Source organism: Carcharodon carcharias, chromosome 1 (assembly GCF_017639515.1).
Source record: "Carcharodon carcharias isolate sCarCar2 chromosome 1, sCarCar2.pri, whole genome shotgun sequence".
Lineage (NCBI taxonomy): Eukaryota > Metazoa > Chordata > Chondrichthyes > Lamniformes > Lamnidae > Carcharodon > Carcharodon carcharias.
The window spans coordinates 104,300,752-104,321,613 of NC_054467.1; the positions used below are offsets into that span (position 1 = coordinate 104,300,752).

Consider the following 20,862-nt stretch of genomic DNA (forward strand, 5'->3'; position numbering starts at 1 on the left):
CACCCAGATGCTCCTGGATGGGAGAATCAAGGATGGGACAATGAGCAGTGCCCACATTGCTTGCTGGACCCTGCTTCTCTCACAGATGGACCTAAAAGTATAAGGGCTCTGCGATGCAAAGCTCACAGCTAACCTGGTATATCCTGGAACAGCCCACCGGTGTGCCATAGAAGGGGTTTGGGAAGTAGACATAGGTTTATGGGCCAGGCTACACTCCACAGGCCATGAAATCTGTGTGGATGGCTCCAGCACAGTATCTGCTGGTGAGCGACTCATGGGGTGTGGAGTTTATGATGCAGCGGCAAAACTTGCCCTGGCAATTAAGCTCCCCAGCACCATGACCGCCCAGCAGGCTGAACTGTCCGCGGTTGTGTAAGTGGTTACACACCCCGAGATCTTCCCCACCCCATACACGATTTGCTTGGACAGCCTAATCACATGCAATTCGTGTACGGAGTATCTGGACATCTGGTCCAGCCGTGGATACACCTCCGCTGACGGGAGATACCTCACAGTGAAACACTTGCTGGAGAAAATCTTAGCAGCAGTGGGGGAGGAAGGGGAGATTTTCATCCATAAGGTGTGAACCCCGGAGTGAGGGCAACCGGCAGGCCAACGTGCTAGCTAAGGAGGGTGCCCGCACAGGCATTTTCTGGGAGCCATATGGGTCCCGTCCTATAGCAGCAGTCATGGGTAGGAATGGGACACGGGGGAGTGCAGGGGTAGCTTTAACCCTGGACCTTAAGACGGTCCAAACCCAAGACCCCGTCCTCAAGACAGTCCTCAGTGCAGTGGCAGAAGGGAAAAGGATAGAGGGCCCTTACAGCACAGCAGCCCTCTCTTTAAAGGGGGGCATGCTGTTTAAGGGAGAGCAATGGGTAGTACCACAGCAGCACAGGAGGGAATTCCTTCAACTGGCCCAGGAGGGTCCAGGAGCGGGACACCCCGGGCCTGAGACCACCTGGCAGCGGGTGGAACAGGCAGGATGGTGGCCAGGACTCAGGGAAGATGTCTACGAGTTCTGTGCCAGCTGTCTGGTGTGTGCTGCTAACAATCCTGACCCGCACAAAAGGAAGGTACCTATGGGACACATCAGGAGGGTAGAAGGACCATGGCAGTCGATCCAGGTCGACTACATCAGGCCCCTACCCACCGCCCAGGGAGGCTATAAGTACTGCCTAGTCCTGGTGGATGTGTTCACAAAGTGGGTAGAAGCCTTCCCCTGCCGAACAGCCGCAGCTCTGAGTACAGCCAGGATCCTGGTCAGGGAGGTGTTCTTATGATGGGGGCTACCACAGTACATGGACTCGAACCAAGGGAGCCACTTTACCGGGCAGGTCATGCAGAATACCTTTATGGTACTCAGCATAGAGGACAAATGCCCGTTGCACACAACTCACAGTCCTCAAGGATTGTAGAAAGAATGAACAGCACTTTGAAAGAAAGGCTGAGGAAAGAGCAGGTAGACTCACCTAGAAAGTGGGTAGACGTCTTAATGGGGATCCGAGCCAGCCAGTCAAAAAGCACAAGGTATTCCCCACACGAGCTCATGACTGGTAGGGTTATGCGGATCCCCACCCATGTGCTAGCCCCAGTGCTCATGGAGGGTCAGCTCAGAGAAGTGAACCAGGACAGCTTCGTCAGGAATTTGTTTGAACACCTTAAACAGGTTCACTGGCAGGCTGCTAGCAACATGGGAAAACAGCATCGGAGTAACCGACTGCTGCTAGAATCCCGTATGCACCACGAGTGGGAGATAGGGGATCAGGTTAGGAATTTTGCTCAGGTAGGCAGTCTAGAACCATTATACATGGGGCCTTACAGCATTGGAGATAAGGCAAGTCCCATGGTATACACCATAAAGCTGCCTCGACGCACCAAATGGTTCCACATTAACCAATGTAAGTTGTTTAAATCTGAGAGAAGGGAACAGCCAGTTGGGGCAAGGTGTGAGGATAAAAATCCTCAGCCTGCAGAAGGAGCAAACTCACAAACTGCACAAGCAGGTGCAGTGGCTTGTTTTAAGGGAAGGACCATCGCACCCACCGTTTGGGACATTCCCCCTCCCATCTGGGATTCAGACAAGGTTGGACCTGAGGGCAGAGTTACCTGCACCCAACACAGGTTTAGAAGAGGTACAGCCTGAGGATAGAAATCTCCAGTCAGCAGCAGTGGAGATTCCACAAACCACACAACAGGGGACAGTGGCTCGGGTTGAAGACCCACCAGCCAGAAAACCCCTACCAGCCAGAGTCCTGAGAAGGTCCCCACGAATGCCGCGGCCAAAGAAACTGTGGTCAGTTTAAAAAGGGCAGCCCCTCAAGTCAGGGATTGATGTGAGGACAGAGGTCCCCAGCCAACAGTCGCAGGCTGTGAGGGACCAAAGGTACAGGACAGGGCGGCCACACCAAAAGGAGTAGTGTGTTATAGCCTGAACAGGGATTAACCTGGCCACCTGGGGACAGGCGATGGATGTACATAGCTTGTTACTTAATTTTGAGATTGTTAGTTTGGGTGTTTTAGTTAAATTTTAAATTTGGTTGTTAGTAGTTTAAGTATTATTGTTTAAGAGTGCTTGTAATGAGTCAGGTCGCAAGACTTGACTATGCTTTAACCAAGCCAGCAAATCTATTCAGGATCTGGCTATATGCTCTTGTGTCTCTCTACAGAAAGGATTTCGATAGGAAGGGGGCATACTCCTACTCGCCCTGATAGGAATGGCCGCTGGGAGACGAGGTGATGTGGAGGACTCCCACATTTTTGGGTGCTCAGGGGAGAGAGCACCGGTTGTGACTGCGAGGGGCAGCGAAGGTAACGTGGAGGAGATCACTACCTATTCCTATGTGGGAAGATGGCCAGGGTGGCTGGGATCTAACTCCGCCCAATACTCCAGTCAGACCGGGTTCACCTACGCAGAGGCCTCCCTCCCCTGCCCCAGCATACAGGTTGTAGGCAGATTTTGGAAAGATGTAAAAGCAATAGGGTTGTTGTGGTGGGTGATTTTAACTTTCCCTATATTGACTGGGAATCACTTAGTGCTAGGGGTTTGGATGGTGCAGAATTTATAAGGTGCATCCAGGAGGGCTTCCTGAGACAATATGTAGATAGTCCAACTAGGGAAGGGGCAATACTGGACCTGGTATTAGGGAATGAGCACAGCCAGGTAGTCGAAGTTTCAGTAGGGGAGCATTTCGTGAAAAGTGACCATAATTCAGTAAGTCTCAAGGTACTGGTGGATAAGGATAACAGGAGTCCGCGGGTTAAGGAGCTTAATTGGGGGAAGGCTAATTATAACAATATTAGGCAGGAACTGAGGAATCTAGACTGGGGCAGATATTTGAGGGCAAATCAACAACTGACATGTGGGGGGCTTTCAAATGTCAGATGATAAGAATTCAGGACTGGCATGTTCCTGCTAGGATGAAGGATAAGCATGGCAAGTTTCAGGAACCTTGGATAACGAAGGATATTGTGAGATTAGTCAAAAAGAAAAGGGAAGCATTCGTAAGGGCTAGAAGGCTGGGAACAGATGAAGCCCGTGGAGAATATAAAGAAAGTAGGAAGAAACTTAAGCAAGGAGTCAGGAGGGCTTAAAGGGTTCATGAAAAGTCACTGGCAACCAAGATCATGGAAAATCCCAAGGCCTTTTATACATATGTAAAAAGCAAGAGGGTAGCCAGGGAAAGGGTAGGCCCACTCAGGGACAGAGGTGGGAATCTGTGTGTGGAGCCAGAAGAAATGGGAGAGATACTAAATGAGTACTTCTCATCAGTATTCACCAAAGAGAAGGACTTAGCGGTTGATTTGTCTGGGGAAGAGTGTGTAGATAGCCTGGATCATGTGAAGATCAAAAAAGGGGAGGTGTTAGGTGTCTTGAAGAATATTAAGGTGGATAAGTCCCCAGGGCCAGATGGGACCTACCCCAGAGTACTGAGGGAGGCAAGGGAGCAGATTGCTGGGGCCTTGACAGAAATCTTTGTGACATGCAAAGGACAGATTCCCCTGGGAAGGTGGTGATGGCTCAGGAAGCTGACAGATACATGGGGAACGTTACAGCTGACTGGGAGCAACTGGGGAACGTCACCCACCGGACCATTACTGGGAACCATGGCGGGGTGAGCGTGTGCTGGGACAAGTGGTGGAAATCGGAACAGGGAATCTATGTCTGCATGTGGGGATCACAGAAGACCTGCCTCATGGGCGTATCCATTATCTTTTCCGCAGTATGGCTGGACAAGGAGAAGGGGGTGGAATGGGATTCCCTCCTACACACTTGCATAACCCCATCCTCTCCAGCCTCACTTTGGGCCACTGAACTCATGGCACACGTCCAAAAGCCCCTGCCCACGGCCCCGACAGTAAGAACACATATGGAGAAGTGCCCTGCTACCACCAAGGGACCAGGGAATGGGCTGGTACTAGTGCCGACCGAAAAGGTGCTATATCAGTGGGTACACTACGCGGTAGCTTCCGTGATTCTAAACCTCACAGAGGTACACTTACCTGAGTGGTGCCCCAATGAGACAGAACAGCTATACCAGGCCCTATTAAGAGAAATATTCAGGAAATTCTACAATTTCGATTTTGCCAATGTAGACAAAAGAGAACTGTACACTACCCACACTGAGTACTTTAGCAATGCGGGGAGACAAAGAAGGGGAACCTGGAATGATGTTTTCACAGCATATAGTACAGGATCCACTGTGATAAACAGTCTGGATGACATAGAATTGCAAACACAAATAAACCATTTAAAAACACAATTATGAAAAATCTTAACAGAGGAGAACACAGTGATAGGCTCAGAGCTACACGAGGACCAGACCATAACGGTCCATTTAAAGGAGATTATTGCTGAGTTGGAAAGGTATGCCAAAAGAGTGAATGCACTCATATGAGAGGACAGGAATGCATCAGACCAGGCTGCACAGAATGAGGTGTGCATGCTGTACAGGGCATGGTTGCTGGGCGAGGGCCGCAGCAACCTGGAGGATTTAAAGCAAGGTTTAGTCCCCTCCTGGATCAGCAACAAGCACCTCACAGCCCTCCACCCATTTGAGAATTCACTAAGCCCCTGTCAGTTCTGCCTAGCCTCTGAAACTTACCCTGTCCCAGTAGATTGTGGGCACTCCAACCACACCATCATGGGTATAGTAGTGAGGATGCCGGTCATGGGTGGGACAGCCCGACCTGTACCAGTATGTAGGGTGGAGAACATTGGAGTCATTCAAGGGAGTGCACACGTCCGTTTCGCAGCGGTCCCACCTTATGTCATAAAGTGGGAGCACATGATGACAGGTAGAGACCTCTCTGGGTGCCGGAGCTGGGGTGCACACGTAGTACTGTGTCCCCAGCAATTGAACACCTATTCCAGACCACAGTGCGGGTTTAAAACTGCTGGTGCATGGCCTATAAATTGTACCATGGAGGTAATGGCACAAGGCCATGTTCCCCCACAGGTAGAATATATAGGGGGTGGGACATATTGTATCACCACAAGTGCAGCCCATTACCAGCTTGGACAGCACATCCAGTGTCCGGTAAGTGACAGCAGTTTTTGTTTTAAACCTGGGGCAGAAGTTCAAGTGGCCCAGGAACGGATTGTCCCCATTCCTGAACCCTCCACTGTTCACCTCACTGTTAGGGAAAACATTACCAACCTGCAGAGCTCTGTCACACATTTTAGTTATGAAATTCCCCCTCTACCAGAACATCTTACTAAACCACTAAAAGCTGTACAGTTATCACAAAAGTATTTCTATACTTTGGAACAGAAAACACAGTCCCACCCTGGTGGGACATTTTCAAAAACATAGAGGTCCCTTCATGGGTCAGAATGGCTTCCCACATCCTCGTGGTTTGCTAGCTGGGAATAGTGTTGTACCTGGTGTGCTCTCAGTGCAAGGGAAAAGGCAAAATCTTAGAGTTCCAAAACAAAAGGACCTGGAAGAAGCATTATGCTAAGGTCGAGAGAGATACACCTGTTTGAACCTTTCATATATATTTTTCTGTTCCTGAATAAAGATTGTTGTTTTTTTTGTGTTCGGTTATTTTTAAGAAAGACTTTTACGTGTTGTTTTCTTTTAATAAAGATGTATGTGCACCAAGTGGGATGTTGGACCCCCTAGATGTTTGGATGTATGTAAATAACTGTATTTTGCCTATGCATGCTTATGTACACCACAATTTAAAGAATGGGGAATGTATGTGTCATGAGATCTTAGATAGGTAATTACAGGGGAAGATTGACTATGGAGGGTCAGAAATTTTGTTTTTCTTCCAGTATGATACTTGAAACAAGATTTAAGCATCACAGGGGCGCTGAAGGGTTCTCAAAATTCCCACATTTTTCATATCATCAACTAGGATATGGCTTTTGGACTTTTACCTGAAACCAGACAAGAGGAGACAGAATATGCATTCTTCCCTTTAAAACAACCAGCCCAGAGAAAGATACGAAACTAAAGCCCATCAAAATCTTGCATAAATAATCGTTACTAACTACTAAGGCAGGAAGACAACAATCAATGCAATTATGCAAACCCATCAATACTCCACACATACAATGGCTTTCAGTTCAAGACTAGTTACAGGGGCAGGAAGACAATGATAAACATCATGCAAGCCCATTAAAAACAACGAGACAACAATCACCTGGGGAAGCCCACCAAAATCAAACAAAGAACTAACCTTGATTTTAATTGAGATAAGAAATTCGAAAAAAACAGTATAACTGGGCCACCAGATCTGAAGTGAGCAGTTTTGGGCAGTGAGCAGTTGGGAGCAGTTGCAGCAGAGTTTAAACAGGGAGCTGAGCCAAGTGGAGGAAGGAGATCTGGAGGTTTGCAGGCCCGCAGGCAACATCACGGTGAGGGGCATGGGGTGGCAGGCTCAACCGAAGACAACAAGGCCGCAACTGCAGCCCTCCATGAAAATCAACCACCCACAAATGCGCCCTCCACCCAACTGAAGAACATTCGCAGATTCCACAGACCAGGACCACGTGGGGATGGCAGGCCCCAGAGGACACAAAGAGCGTACCCCAAAACTACAACCAGCTTACCCGGCTGGATTTCAAACTGTCAAGGAACCCTGGTTGGTGAGCATGATCCCTGACCTCTCCTGGCTCAATTTAGTTAGATTTTGGGGGTGGGACAAGGGTAAGGGGATTAGTAGCGTGATATTCCCTCGTTATGCCGTGTGTTCCCCATTCTTAACTAAGTGTACTTTGTAGGTCTGTATAATCTCAGTGTAATCCTAATGTTATAAGTTTATTTGTGACTTCAATAAACACAGTTTCTTTTCTTGCACCAAAACCAGTTGTCTGCTGCATTTTGTCACAACCCCCAAATAAGTCCAAGGTCTAGAACCCAGGGAGTGGGAGCGATTCGAACCGCTCAGAAGTCAGAGGTGAAGCTGACACACACACCACCATCACCTACAAGAGACAGGGGAGAGAGAGTGAGAGAGGAGGAGAGAGGGGGAGAAGGGGAAGACAGAGTGAGAGAGAAAAGGGAGAGACTGATAGAGAGAAGGGGAGAGAGAGAGTGAAGTGGGGAAAGCGAAAGAGAGAGAGAGAATGAGAATGGGTGGAGAGAGAGAGAAGGGGGACAGGGAGAGAGAGAGAATGGGTGGAGAGAAAGAGAAGTGAGGAGAGAGAGAGGGTGATAGAAGGGGTGTGTGTATGAGAGAGAGAGGGAAGGGGGTGAGAAAGAGAAAAGGGGGAGAGGCATAGAGAGAAGGAGAGAGATAGAGACAGAAGGGGAGAGAAAGGGAGAGAGAGAAGGGAGAGAGAGAGAGAGATCGAGACAGAAGTGGGGAGACAGAGAGAGAGAGAATGAGGAGAGAGAGAGAGAAGGAGGAGAGAAAGCGAGAAGGGCGGAGAGAGGGAGAGAGAGAGAAGGGGTGAGAGTGAGAAGGGGAGAGGGAGATAGAGAGAAAGGGGAGAGAGGGAGAGGAAAAGAGAAGGGGGAGAGAGAGAGAAGGGGGAGAGAGTGTGAGAGAGAGGAAGGGAGAGAGAGGAAGAGAGAAAGAGGGAGACGGCGAGTGAGAGAGACAGTGAGAAGGGGAGAGAGAGAGCAAGGGAGAGAGAGAGAAGGAGTGAGAAGGGGAGAGAGAGAAAGTGATAGAAGGGGAGTGATGGAGAGAGAGGGAGAAAATGGGTGGAGAGAGAGAGAGATATAGAGATAGAGAGAGTGAGAGAGGGAGAAGATGGGATAGAGAGAGAGAGTGAGAGAGGAAGGGAGAGAGAGAGTGAGAAGGGGGAGAGGGAGATAGAGAGAAGGGGGAGAGAGGGAGAGAGAGAAGGGGCAGAGAGAGAGAAGGGGAGAGAGTGTGAGAGAGAGGAAGGGAGAGAGAGGGAAAGAGAAAGAGAGAGACGGGAGTGAGAGAGACAGTGAGAAGGGGAGAGAGAGCAAGGGAGAGAGAGAGAAGGAGTGAGAAGGGGAGAGAGAGAAAGTGATAGAAGGGGGAGTGTTGGAGAGAGTGGGAGACAATGCGTGGAGAGAGAGAGATATAGAGATAGAGAGAGAGAAGGGGAGAGAGAGAGAAAGGGGGAGCACGAGAGAGTGGGAGAGAGATGGATAGAATGAGAGGTAGAGTCAAGGGGAGAGAGAGAGATAGAGAGAGAAAAGGAGGTGATGGAAAGAGAGAAAGGGAGAGAGAGTTTGAGAGAGAGAAAGGGGAAAGAGAGACAGATTGAAGGGGACACAGGGAGTGAGAGAGGGAGAATAGAGAGAGAGAGAAGGGGGTGTTTGTGAGAGAAGGAGAGAGAGGAGGAGAAGTAGGGAGACAGAGAGAATGAGAATGGGCAGAGAGAAAAGGGGTTAATTGGGATGGACATCGTGTTAAGGGCTTGGATGGAGTGGATTTCTTGATATGTGTACAGGTGAACCTTTTAGGTCAATAAGAGAGTGAGAGAAGGGGGAAGAGGGAGAGTGAGAAGTGTGGAGAGAGAGACAGAAGGGGAGAGAGAGAGAACGGGAAGAGAGTGAAGAGGTAGTGAGATAGAGAGAGAGAAAGAGAAGAAGGTGGAGATAGAGAGAGAAAGAAGCGGGGAGAGAGAGAGAAGGCAATAGTGAGAGAGAGAGAGTGATAGAGGAAAAACAGAGACGAGGGTAATGAGAGAGAGAAAAGAGGGAGAGAGAGAAGGGGGAAAGAGAGAGGCAGAGAGAGAAGGGGAGGAAAGAAAGAGAGAGAAGGGGGTAGAGAGGGAGAGAGAGAGGCTAAGAGAGAGAGGGATAGAAGGGAGAAAGAGAGAGAGGAAAAAGAGGGAAGAGCGACAGAGAGGAGAGAGAGAGGGAGAGGAGGAAAAGAGAGAAGGGGAGAGAGAGATAGAAGTGGGGGAGAGAGAGAGGGAAAAGGGGGAAGAGTGAGAAGGGTTGAGAGAGAGGGGGAGAGGGGGGATAGAGAGAAGGGGCAGTGAGAGAGAAGGCGGAGAGAGAGGGAGAGAGAGAAAGAGAGAGAGAAAGACAGAGACGGAGAAGCAGAGAGAGAGAGAAAGACAGAGAAAAGAGGGAAGTGGGAGAGAGAGAACGGGGAGAGAGAGAGAGCAAAGAGGAGAGAGTGAGAGAGATTGAGAGGAGAGAGAGAGAGAATGGAGAGAGACAGAGGGAGAAGGGGAGAGAGAGAGAACGGGGACAGAGAGGGTTTGAGATGGGGAGAGAGAGAGAGACAGAAGGGGCAGGGAGAGACAGAGAGAATGAGGAGAGTGAAAGCGAGAGAGAGAGAGAGAAGGGGGAGAGAGGGAATGCGGAGAGAGAGAAAGAAAGGGGAGAGAGAGTGAGAGAGAATAGGGAGTGAGAGAGAGGATGGAGAGAGAAAGAGAAGCAGGGAGAGAGAGAGAAGGCGGTAGAGAGAGAGATAGAGAGAGGGGGTACAGAGAGCGAGAGAAGGGGTGGGAGAGTGAGAGAGGGAGAGAGAGATGGGGGAGAGAGATGGGGGCGAGAGAGAGAGAGAATGGAAAGAGACAGAGAGAGAATGGTGAGAGAGACAGAAAGAGAAAAGGGGAGGAAAGAAAGAGAAAGAGAAGGGGGTAAAGTGAGAGAGAGAGAGAATGGGGAAAGAGAGGGCAGGAGGGAGAGAGAGAGAAAAGTAGAAGAGAGAGAGAGCGTGCGGGTGAGAGAGAGAGAGATATAGAGAAAGAGAAGAGGAGAGACAGAACAAGAGTGTGAAAGGGTGGAGAGAAAGAGAGAGAGAAGGGGGCAGAGAGAGAGAGAGAAGGTGGGAGGAAAAGAGAGATTGATGTGGAAGAAGGGAGAGAAAGACAGAGACAAGGGGGAGAGGGAGCGAGAGGGAAGAGGAGAGAGAGAGAGAGAAGGGGGGAGAGAGAGAGAAGGGGGGAGAGAGTGAAAGAGAAAGGGAGGAGAGAAAGAGGGAGAAATTGGTGGGAAAGAGAGGGAGAAAGGGGGAAGAGAGACAGAGAGAAGGATGGAGTAACAGAGAGAGAGGGATAGGAAGAGAGAGAGAAAGAGAGAGAGAAGGGGGAGAGAGAGGGAAGAGGGGGCAAGAGAGAGAGACAGACGGACGGGGGTGACAGAGAAGGAGAGAATGGAGATGGAGAGAGAAAAGGGGGGAGAGAAAGACTGGCAGAGACAGAGAAGGGGTGGGAAAAAGAGAGAGAGAGAAGGTCGGATGGAAAGAAAGAGACTGATGGGGAGGGAGAGAGAGAAAGACAGAGAGAAGGTGGGAGAGAGAGAGAAAACGGGGAGAGAGACAGCAAGGGAAGGGGGATAAAGAGAATGAGAGAGAATGGGAGGAGAGAGAGAGCGAGAATGGGGTGAGAGAGAGAAGAGAGAAGGTGACAGAGAGAGAAAGGGAGAGAGAGAGGATGAGAAGGGGGAGAGGGGGGAGAGAGAGTGGGAGAAGGAGAAGAGAGAGAGTGAGGAAGAGAAAAGGCAGACAGAGAGGGATAGAGAAGGGTGAGAGAGAGAGAGAATGCAGATAAAGAGAGGGAGAGATGGGAAGAGAGAGAGAAAGGTGGAGAGATAGAGAGAGAGAAGGGGTGAGAGAGAGGGAGAGAAAGGATAGAGAAGGGGCGGAGAGAAAGAGAGAGAGAGAAGGGGGTAGGGAGAGAGACAGAGAAGATGGGAGGGAAAGAGAGAGATTGATGGAGCGGAAGAGAGTGACAGAGAGAAGGGGGAGAGGGGGAGTGAGAGAGGAGGGGAGGAGAGAGAGGATGAGAAGCGGGGAAAGAGAATGAGAGAAGGAGGAGAGAGAGCGAGGGAGAGAAATGGGAGAGAGAGAGAAATGCGGGAGAGCAAGAGAAAATGCAGAGACAGAGGGAGAGAGAAGGGGAGAAATGGGGGTGAGAGAGAGAGGGATATAAAGGGAGAAAGAGGGAGTGTGGGAAGCGGGTGAGAGAGAGAGAAGGGAGAGAGAGGGCATGAGGGGAAAGAGATAAGGAGACACAGTAGGGAGAGAGAGAAAGAGAGTGAGAGAGGGAAGAGAGAGAGACAGAGTCAGTGAGAGAGAAAAAGGGGAGAGAGAGTGAAACAGAAGGGGGGAGTGAGAGACAGAAAGCAAGGGTGGGTGGAGAAAGAGAGACAGAAAGAGATGCAGGGTGAGAGAGAGAGAGAAGGCGGTAGAGAGAGAGAGATAGAGGGTAAGAGAGAGGGGTTAAAGAGAGAGAAAGAGCAGGGGGAAAGAAAGTGAGAGAGATATGGAGAGAGAGACAGAGAGAGAGAGAAGGGGGATAGAGAGAGAGACTGAGAAGGGGAGAGAGACATAGAGAGAGAAGGGAGCGAGAGGGAATGGGGGACAGAGAGAGAGAGAAGAGAGAGAGAGAGAAAGGAGGGGAGAGAGATGAGAGAGTAGGGGAGGAAAGAAAGAGAGAGAGATGGGGTAGCGAGGGAGGGAGAGAAGGGGGAGGGAGAGGGAGAGAGAATGGGGAGAGAGAGGGAGGGAGGGCAAGAGAGGAACAGAGAGAGAAGGGGAGAGGGAGAGAGAGAGAAGGTGGAATGAGAGAGGGAGAAGTGGGAAAAAGAGAGAGCAGGGGGAGAGAGAGAGAAGGTGCAAGAGAGAGAGAGAAAGAGGGAGAGAGAGAGAGGGAGAAGGGAGAGAGAGAGAGACAGAGAGGGAAAGAAGGGAAACGGGAGGGAAAGAGAGATAGAGATAAGGCAGTAGAGAGGGAGAAAGAGAGAGTAGGTGTGTGAGAGAGGGAGAGACAGCAGGGGGAGGGAGAGAGAGAGAAGGTGGAAGAGGGGCAGAGAGAAGGAGGGAGAGAGGGAGAGAAGGGGAGAGAGAGAGATCGAGAGAGAGGGAGTAAGAAGGGGAAGACAGAGTGAGAAGAGAGGGTGAAAGGGAAAGGGAGAGAAGGGGAGAGAGAGAGAGAGACAAGCAGGTGAGTGAGAGAGAAGGGGAGAGAGAGCAAGAGAAGGAGAGAGAGGAGAGTGAGAGGGGAAAAAGAGGAAAGGAGACAGAGAGAAGGGAGACAGATAGAGAAGGGGAGAGAAGGAGACAGAGAGAGAGAAGGTGGGCAGTGAGAGAGAGAGAGAGCAAGGGGGGAGAGACAGAGAGGGAGAATACATGTGAGAATGATACAGAGAGAGAAAAAGGGGAGAAAGAGAAATAGAAGGGAGAGAGAGAGACAGAGAGAGAGAGAAGGTGGAGAGAGAGAGAAGGGAGGGAGAGAGAGACAGAGAGAGAGAGAAGGAAGGTGAGAGAGAGAGAGAAGGTGGGGAGAGAGAGAAGGGGAAGAGGGAGAGAGAGTGAGACAGAAGTCGGGGAGAGAGAGAGAAAGAGAAGGGGGAGAGGTCGAGGGAGAGAGAACGCAGAGAGAGTGAGAGACATGAAGGAATGAAAAATAGAGAGAGAAGGGGGTACAGAGGGAGAGAGAGACAGAGAGAAGGGGGGCGAGAGAGAGAGTGATAGGGAGAGAAGGGAAAGAGAGAGAGAAAGGGGAGAGAGAGAAAGGGGAGGGGAGAGAGAGATGGAGAAACTGTGGAAAGAGAGAGGGCAAGAGAGAGACTCAGAGGTGGCGGAGAGAGGGAAAGCAGAGAGCAAGAGAATGGGCGGGAGAGACAGAGAGAAGAGGGTGAGAGAGAGATAGAGGGTGGAGAGAGAGAGAGAAGGGTGAGAGAGGGAGATGGAGAGAGAGAGAGAGGGGGGGAGAGAGAGAGATGGGGGGAGGGAGAGAGACAGAGGGAGAGAGAGAAGGGGGGAAAGAGAGAGACCAAGAAGGGGGAAAGAGAGAGAGGGATGGGGGAGTGAGGGAGAAGAGACAGAATGGGGAGAGAGTGAGAGAGAGGGGGATAAGTTGGAAGAGAAATTGAGAGAGAGGTGGGAGAGAGAGAAGAGCGGAGAGAGAAAGCGTGGGGCAGAGAAAGAGACAGAAGGTGAGGCGAGACAGAGGGAGGGAGAGAGAGAGGGAAAGGGGAAAGAAAGATAGAGAGTAGGGGGATAGAGAGAGAGAGATAGAAGAGGGAGAGAGAGAGTGAAAGGTGGGAGGGGGAGAGTCAGAGAGAGAGAGAAGAGCAGAGAGAAAGAGAAGTGAGGAGAGAAAGAGAGAGAGAAGGGGAGAGAGAGAGGGGTCGGGGGTAGGGAGAGAGAAAGAAAAGGGTTGAGAGAGAAGTCAGAGAGAGAGACAGAAGTGGGGGAGCGAGAGAGGGCAAGAGAAAGAGAGAGAGAAGGGGAGAGAGTGAGAGAGAGAAGGCAGCAGAGAGAGAAGAGTGAGAGGGAGAAGGAGAGAGAGAGGGAGAGAGAAAGTGAGACAGAAGGGGGAGAGAGAGAGGGCAGAGAGCAAGAGAGACAGAGAGAAGGGGAAGGGAGAGAGAGAGAAGGGAAAGAGGGAGAGAAGGGGAGAGAGAGAGGGTGGGAGAGAGAGAGAAAGTGGCAGAGTGAGAGAGATGGGATAGAGGGAGAAGGAGAGAGAAGGGGAGAGAGGTTGAGAGAGAAAGGGGAGAGGGAGAGAGAGGGGAGAGGGAGAGAGGGAGAAGGGGGAGAGAGATCGAGAGAGAGAAGGGGAGAGAGAGACAGAGAAGGTTGGGAGGGAGAGAGAAAGTGAGGCAGAAGGGGAGAGAGAGAGGGCAGAGAGTGAGAGAGACAGAGAGAGAAGAGGAAGGGAGAGATAGAGAGGAGGGGAGAGAAAGAGAGAGAAGAGGGAGAGAGATAAAAGGAGATAGAGAGAGAGAAGGGAAGAGGGAGAGAGAGAAGGGGGAGAGAAAGAGAGACAAATGGAGAGACAGAGAGGGAAAGAGAACGGGGGGTGAAAGAGTGAGAGAGAAAGAGAGAGACAAAGAGAGGGGAAAGCAGGTGGAACGGGGAGAGCAAGAGATGGAGGGGGATAGCGAGAGTAAGAGAGAGGGGGAAGAGAGAGAGAGAAGGAAATGAGAGAAAGAGAGAAGGGGAAAGGAGAGAGAGAGAGAAGGGGGAGGGAGAGAAAGCTAGAAGGGGAGAGAGAATGAGAAGAGGAGAGAGAGAGACAGAAGTGGGGGAGACAGAGGGCGGGAGAGCGAGAGAGAAGTGGGAGAGAGAGAGAATGAGAGAGAGAGAGAGAGACAGGGCAGAGAAAGAGAGACAGGGCAGAGAGAGAGGAAGCAAGCAGAGGGAGAGTGAGAGAGAGGGAGATAAGGGGGGGAGAGAGAGAGAGAAGGGCAAAGAGGGAGAGAGCATGAAAGGGGAAGGAGAGAGAGAAGGGGAGAAAGAGAGAGGGGATAAAGAGAGATAGAGAGAGAAAGGGGAGAAAGAGAGAGAGAAGGGGGAGAGGGAGAGAGAGAGAGATGGTGGGTGAGAGCAGGTGTGAGAGGGAGAGAGAATTTGGGAGATAGAGAGAGCAAGGGGGAGATATAGAGAGAGAGGAGGGGGGAAAAGAGAGAGGGAAGGTGGACAGTGGGAGAGAGAGAGAAGGGGGAGAGAGAGAGAGAAGGAGAGAGAGAGATAGAAGGGTGGAGAGGGAGAAGGGGGAGAGAGCGAGAGAGAGAAGGGGAGAGAGAGATAGAGAGAGAGAAGGTGGGGAGAGAGCGAGAAAGTGAGGCAGAAGTGGGGGGGAGAGAGAGAAAGAGGGTAAAGAGCAAGAGAGAGAGTGAGAGAAGGGAAGGGACAGACAGAGAGAGAGAAGTGGAGATAGAGAGAGGGGGGAACGTGGAGAGAGAGAGAGAGAGCAAAGTGGAGAGAGAGAGAGAGAGAGAGAAGAGGAGATAGAGAGAGAAGGTGGAGAGAGGGAGAGAGAGATAAGTGGACAGAGAGGGAGAGACAGGGAGAGTTACAAAGAAGGGGAGAGAGAAAGAGAAAGAAAGAGAGGGGAAAGCGGGTGAAACAGGGTGTGCGAGAGATAGAGGGGTGAAAGTGACAGAGACGGGGAGACCAAGAGAGAGAGGGTGGAGAGCAAGAGAAAGAGAGAGGGGGAGAGAGAGCGGGAAGAAAGGGGAAAGAGAGGAAGTGGAGAGCAGGGTGAAAGAAGAGAGTTGAGAGAGTGAGAGGCAAGAGAGAGTGGGGAGAGAGAGGATGGAGCTAAAGATAGAGAGGACAGAGAGAGAGGGGAGACTGAGAAAGAGGAGAGAGAGGAAGGGGAGAGAGGGTAGAGAGAGAGGACAGAGTGAGATAGAGGGGAGAGAGAGAGAGTAGGGAGAGAGAGAGGGAGAGAGATAGTGGAGAAAGAGAGGGGAAGAGAGAGGAGAGAAAGATAGAGGGGAGAAAGAGAGGGGAGAGAGAGCGGGGAGAGAGGAGAGAGAGAGGAGAGAGAGGGGGCAAGAGAGAGATAGAGTGGAGAAAGAGAGGGGAGAGAGAGGGGGAATGAGTGAGGGGGAGAGAGAGGGGGCAAGAGAGAGATAGAGTGGAGAAAGAGAGGGGAGAGAGAGGGGGAATGAGTGAGGGGGAGAGAGAGGGGGCAAGAGAGAGATAGAGTGGAGAAAGAGAGGGGAGAGAGAGGAGAGAGTGAGATAGAGGGGAGAAAGAGAGGGGAGAGATGGGGGGGGAGTGAGAAAGAGGAGAGAGAGAGAGGGAGGGGAGAGAGAGGGTAGAGAGAGAGAGGATAGAGTGAGATAGAGGGGGGAGAGAGAGGGGGACGGAGAGGAGAGGGAGAGAGGGGGTGAGAGAGGAGGAGAGAGCAAGGGGAGAGAGAGAGAGAGGGGGTGAGAGAGTGATAGAGTGGAGAAAGAGAGGGTGAGAGTCAGAGGGGAGAGAGAGAAGCAATTTGGAGAGAGATAGAGAGAGAGAGAGGGGAGAGTGAGAGATGTGGGAGAGAGAGAAACGTTTGAGAGAGTGAGGGGGGCCAAAGCGAGAAAAGGAAGGAGAGGGAGAAATAGAGGGGAGAGAGAAAGGGGAGAGAGAGACGGGAGAGAGAGAGGGGAGAGATAATGTGTGGAGGGTGAGAGAGGTGAGGGAGAGAAAGGAGAGAGAGGGAAGGGAGAGAGTGAGGGGGGAGAGGGAGAAGAGCAGAGAGGAGAGAGAGGGAGGCAGAGAATAGAGGGCAGGGAACAGGAGTGGAGAGGGAGAAGAGAGGAGGGGGAAAAGTGAGGAAAGGGAGATGAAAGGAGAGGGAGAGGGACAAGAGAGTGGAGGAAGAGTGAGGTGAGAGGAGAGGAAGAGGGAGAATAGAAGCAGACGAGGGGAGAGGGAGATAAGCAGGAGAAGAAGTGATGGGAGGATAGGGGGAGAAGCGAGGAGGGGGAGAATAGAGGAGACGAGAAGTGGAACAGACAAGAGGTAGAAGGCTGGAGAGGTAGAAGAGAGGAGCAGGAGAGGGAGAAGGGAGGGAGAAGGGAGGAGAGGGAAGAGGGATAGATGGGTGAGAGAGAGGTGAGAGAGAGGAAATAGCGAGAGAGAGGGGAGAGAGAGGAGGGGTGAGGGAGAGGGGGATTGAAGGAGAGTGAGAGAGAGAAGTGAGGAAAGGGCGAGGGAGAAGGAGAGATTATGAGGGAAGAGGGACAAGGGATGTAGAAGAGGGGAGAGGGAGAGGGAAAGGAGAGGAGGGGAGAGGTAAGAGGGGGAAGAGAGGGAGAAGAGGCAAGAGGGAGAAGGAAGGGAGATGGTCAGGAACGGAGAGACGAGAGGTGGAAGAGACGAGAGGTAGAAGAGTGCAATGGTATAAGAAAGGGGGAGAGAGAGGAGGAGAGAGGGGGTGAGACAGAGGAGGAGAGAGAGGGGGTGAGAGAAAGGGGGAGAGAGAGGGAGGGAGAGTGAGAGAGGCAATAGAGTGAGAGAGGAGATGGAGAGAGAGGGAAGAGAGAGAGAGAGTGAAGAAAGGGAGGGGAGGGGGAGAGTGAGAAAGAGGTGCGGGAAGAGAAAGGGAATGAGAGAATGAGTGGAGGGAGAGGTGGGAGAAAGAGAAAGTGGGGAGAGAGAAAGAGGGGGAGAGAGAGAGGGTGAAGAGAGGGGAGAGATAGAGAGTGTAGAAAGGGAGGGGAGGGAGAGAGAGAAAGGGGGAGAGAGAGAGTGGAGAAAGTGAGGAGAGAGAGGTGAGAGAGAGGAGAGAGGGAAAGAGGAGTAGAGAGAGGGGGGAGAGAGGAGAGGGGGGTGAGAGAGGGAAGGGAAGGGACAGAGAGGAGAGAGGGCAAAGACAGAGCTGGAGGAGACAGAGAGAGAGGAGGGGGGAGAGAGAGAGGAGGGGGAGAGACAGAGAGATAGAAAGCAGGGAAAGAGAGAGATGGGGGAGGTAGAGACAGAGAGGGGGGAGTGAGAGAGAGTGGAGAGAGAGGGGGGAAGGAGAGGCAGAGAGATAGAAAGCAGGAAAAGAGAGAAATGGGGAGGTAGAGAGAGAGAGAGAGGAGAGAGCATGGAAAGAGAGGGGAAGGAGAGACAGGGGAGCGAGAGGGGGAGGGAGGGGAGAAAGTGATGTAAGAGAGGGGAGAGGGAGAGAGGGAGATGGAGAGAGAGAGAGAAGAGAGAGAGACCTGATAGGGAATGAGAGAGAGAGAGAGAGGTGGGGGAGAGAAAGGGGGGAGAGGGAGAGAGGGGGTAAAGAGAGAGAGGGGGAGAGAGAGATAGGGAGGGAGAGAGGGGAGAGAGAATAAGAGAGAGAATGAGAGTGGCGAGAGTGAGAGAGGGATGAGAGAGAGGGGCGAGAGAAAGAGGAGAGGGAGGGAGAAAGGGGAGATAGAGGGAGAGGGAGAGAAATGGAAGGGAGAGAGTGGAGGGAGGGGGGAGAGAGAGAAGAGAGAGAGAGGAGAGGAGAGAGAGAGTGAAGAGAGTGAGAGGAGAGAGAGAGAGTGGGGAGAATGAGAGAGAGGGGAGAAAGAGGGGGGAGGGAGAGGTGAGAGAGAGAGAGAGAGAGGCCAGAGAGAGGGAGAGAGGGGGAAGACTGAGGAGCGAAAGAGAGAGATATGGAATGGAGAGAGAGGGGAGAAAGAGGGGGGACAGAGACAGAGGGAACAAGTGAGAGTGAGAGTGGTGAGAGTGAGTGAGGGGTGAGAGAGAGGGGCGAGAGAGAGTGGGAGGAGAGGGAGAGAGAGAGATTGGAGAGAGGGGTGAGAGAGGGGGAGAGGGGAGAGAGATTGGGGGAGAGAAAGAGAGGAGAGAGAGTGGGGAAAGAAAGAGGGGGAGCTAAAGAAAGAGAGAGAGGGGAGAGTGAGAGGAGAGTGAGAAGGGATAGAGAGAGTGTGTGGAGGGAGAGAGAGGGGAGAGAATGAGAGAGAGGGGAGGGAGAGAAAGGGGGAGAGAGATAGAAGGGAAAGGGAGAAGAGCAGAGAGGACAGGGAGAGAGAAGAGAAGAGAGGAGAGGGAGAGGAATATGGGAGGAGTGGGAGAAGGGTGGAGACGGACAAGAGAGAAGCAGAAGAGAGATGAGGGGCAAGAGAATAGGGAGAGGGAATAGAGTGGAGACAGAGAGGGAGACAGAGGGGTCAGAGAAGAGTGGAGAGGGAGAACAGGGGAGAGGGAGAAGAGAAGAGAAGAGAGTAAGAGGGAGAAGAGACGGAGAGGGAAAGGATGAAGAGTGCAGTGGGAGAGGGAGAAGAGAGGAGCAGGAGGGCAAGAATAGAGGAAAGGGAGAGGGAGGAGAGAGGAGTGTCAGAGGGAGAGAAAGGAGAGTGAGCGGGAGGAGAAAGGGAGGGGAGAGAGAGAGAGAAAGGAGCAGAGAGAGAGAATGGAGAAAGTGGGGGGGAGAGAGAGGTGAGAGAGGGGAGAGAGGGGGGGGGGGAGAGAAAGGGGTGAGAGAGGGAAGGGGGAGGGAGAGGGCACGGGTTGAGAGAGACAGTTGGAGAGAGAGAGTGGAAAGCAAGAGAAGGCGGAGAGAGAGAGAAAGGCAGGAGGGTGAGAGGGAGAGAGAGGGCAGAGAGAGAGCTGGAGGAGACAGTGAGAGAGGAGGGGGAGAGAGAGAGGAGGGAAAGAGAAAGGGGGTGAGAGAGAGGGAGTGGAGAGGGGAAATAGAGTGAAGAGAAGGAAGAGAGAGGGTGAAAGTGGAGAAAGGGAGAGGAGAGAGAGATGGAGGAGGGGGAGAGAATGGAGGAGAGGGAGAGACAGTGGAGAGAAAGAGGGGAGGGAGAGGTGAGGCAGGGAGAGGGGAGAGAGAGGGGAGAGACAGAGAGAAAGAGAGAGAGATAGAGGGAGAGAGAGAGAGGCAGGAGAGAGGGAGAGGGGGAGAGAGAAAGGAGAGAGAGCATGAGAGAATGGGGAGAGAGAGGAGGGGGATAAAGAGAGAGTGGGAGGAGAGTGAGGGGGGAGCTAAAGAAAGAGAGGAAAGAGAGAGAGAGAGTGGAGAGAGAGAAGGGGAGAGAGAGAAGGGAGAGAGAGAGAAGGGAGAGAGAGAGGAGAGAGCGGGGAGACAGAGAGAAAGGGGAGACAGAGAAAGCAGGTAGAGAGGGGCAAGAGAGAGGTTGGAGAGAGGGGTGAAAGAAGGGAGGGGGAGGGAGAGAGTGAGAGGAGAGAGTGAGAGACACGAGAGAGAGATGGGAGATAGAGAGGGGGAGAGAGAGAGAGGGAGAGTGAGACTGGTGAGAGTGAGGGAGGGGTGAGAGAGAGTGGCGAGAGGGAGATGAGAGGGAGAGAGGGGAAGGGAGAGAGCGAGAGAGAGTGGGAGGAGAGGGGAGAGAGAGAGATTGGAGAGAGGAGTGAGAGTTGGGGGAGAGAGTGAGAGGAGAGAAAGTGGAGAAAGACAGAGAGGGGGCGCTAAAAAAAGAGAGGAAAGAGAGAGAGGCGAGAGTGAGAGAGGGGAGAAAGTAAGAAGATGGTAGCTGGAGAAGACGCAGAGGGAGAGGAGAGGCAGAAGCGAAGAGAGGAGTGGTAGAGGGAGAAGAGATGAGAGGGAGAGGGATGGGAGAGGAGAGGAGAGAGGGGAGCAAGAAGGAGGGGAATGAGAAGGAGAAGGAGAGGAGAGGGTGAGAGAGGAGAAGCATCAGGAGGATTGAGAGAGAGGAGGGACAGTTAGGTGGAAGGATGGAAAGAGGGGAAGGAGAGAGAGAGGAAAGAGAGAAAGGGGAAGGAGAGAGAGGGGAAGGAGAGAATAGCAGATTGGCAGCATTGTTGACAACTAACCACTAGATGGCGCATAACCCACAGATGTGTGAGGGTCATCACATTAAACTTCTCAAGCATCTGCAGTTGTTAAAGATTGAAATGCTCAGTCACACACAGAAAAGGAAATAAAGTCAGCATTGTCAAATTCCACTCAGCTTGCATGCAGGTTTTATATTGTGAAAGTCCCTTCTCCCCTGACCTTGGCCTCCAGTAACCTGACACACACATGCACTAGCCTTTCCCCTGCCCTACCTGCAACCCACTCATGCCCGATGACTGACCACATGCAGATCCCACCTCTCTACTGACCTCTAAGATACGTGCAATGCCAGTGTCTGAGCTGGTGGCTACAGATATCAAATTATGTGATGGTGCTTCTTCCTCAGACACCTACCTGCTATTCCTCTGGGCATTCATCCCTGAGTACCATTGGCTAGGTAAGTGGCAGTTCTTGGGTATCTGAAAGGTGAGGTG

The 20,862-nt window shown here is 51.9% G+C and overlaps 1 protein-coding gene across 1 annotated transcript in view; it reads left to right on the top strand.

Annotated features, from left to right (window-relative positions):
- The first annotated feature begins 1,495 nt into the window (after positions 1–1,495).
- Positions 1,496–20,862, top strand: part of LOC121274159 (ferritin light chain-like) — a 91,702-nt gene continuing 72,335 nt past the window's right edge. The window contains exon 1 of the mRNA XM_041181381.1: positions 1,496–1,901. Coding sequence (XP_041037315.1) covers positions 1,496–1,901 — 406 coding nt within the window. The remainder of the gene's footprint in view (positions 1,902–20,862) is intronic.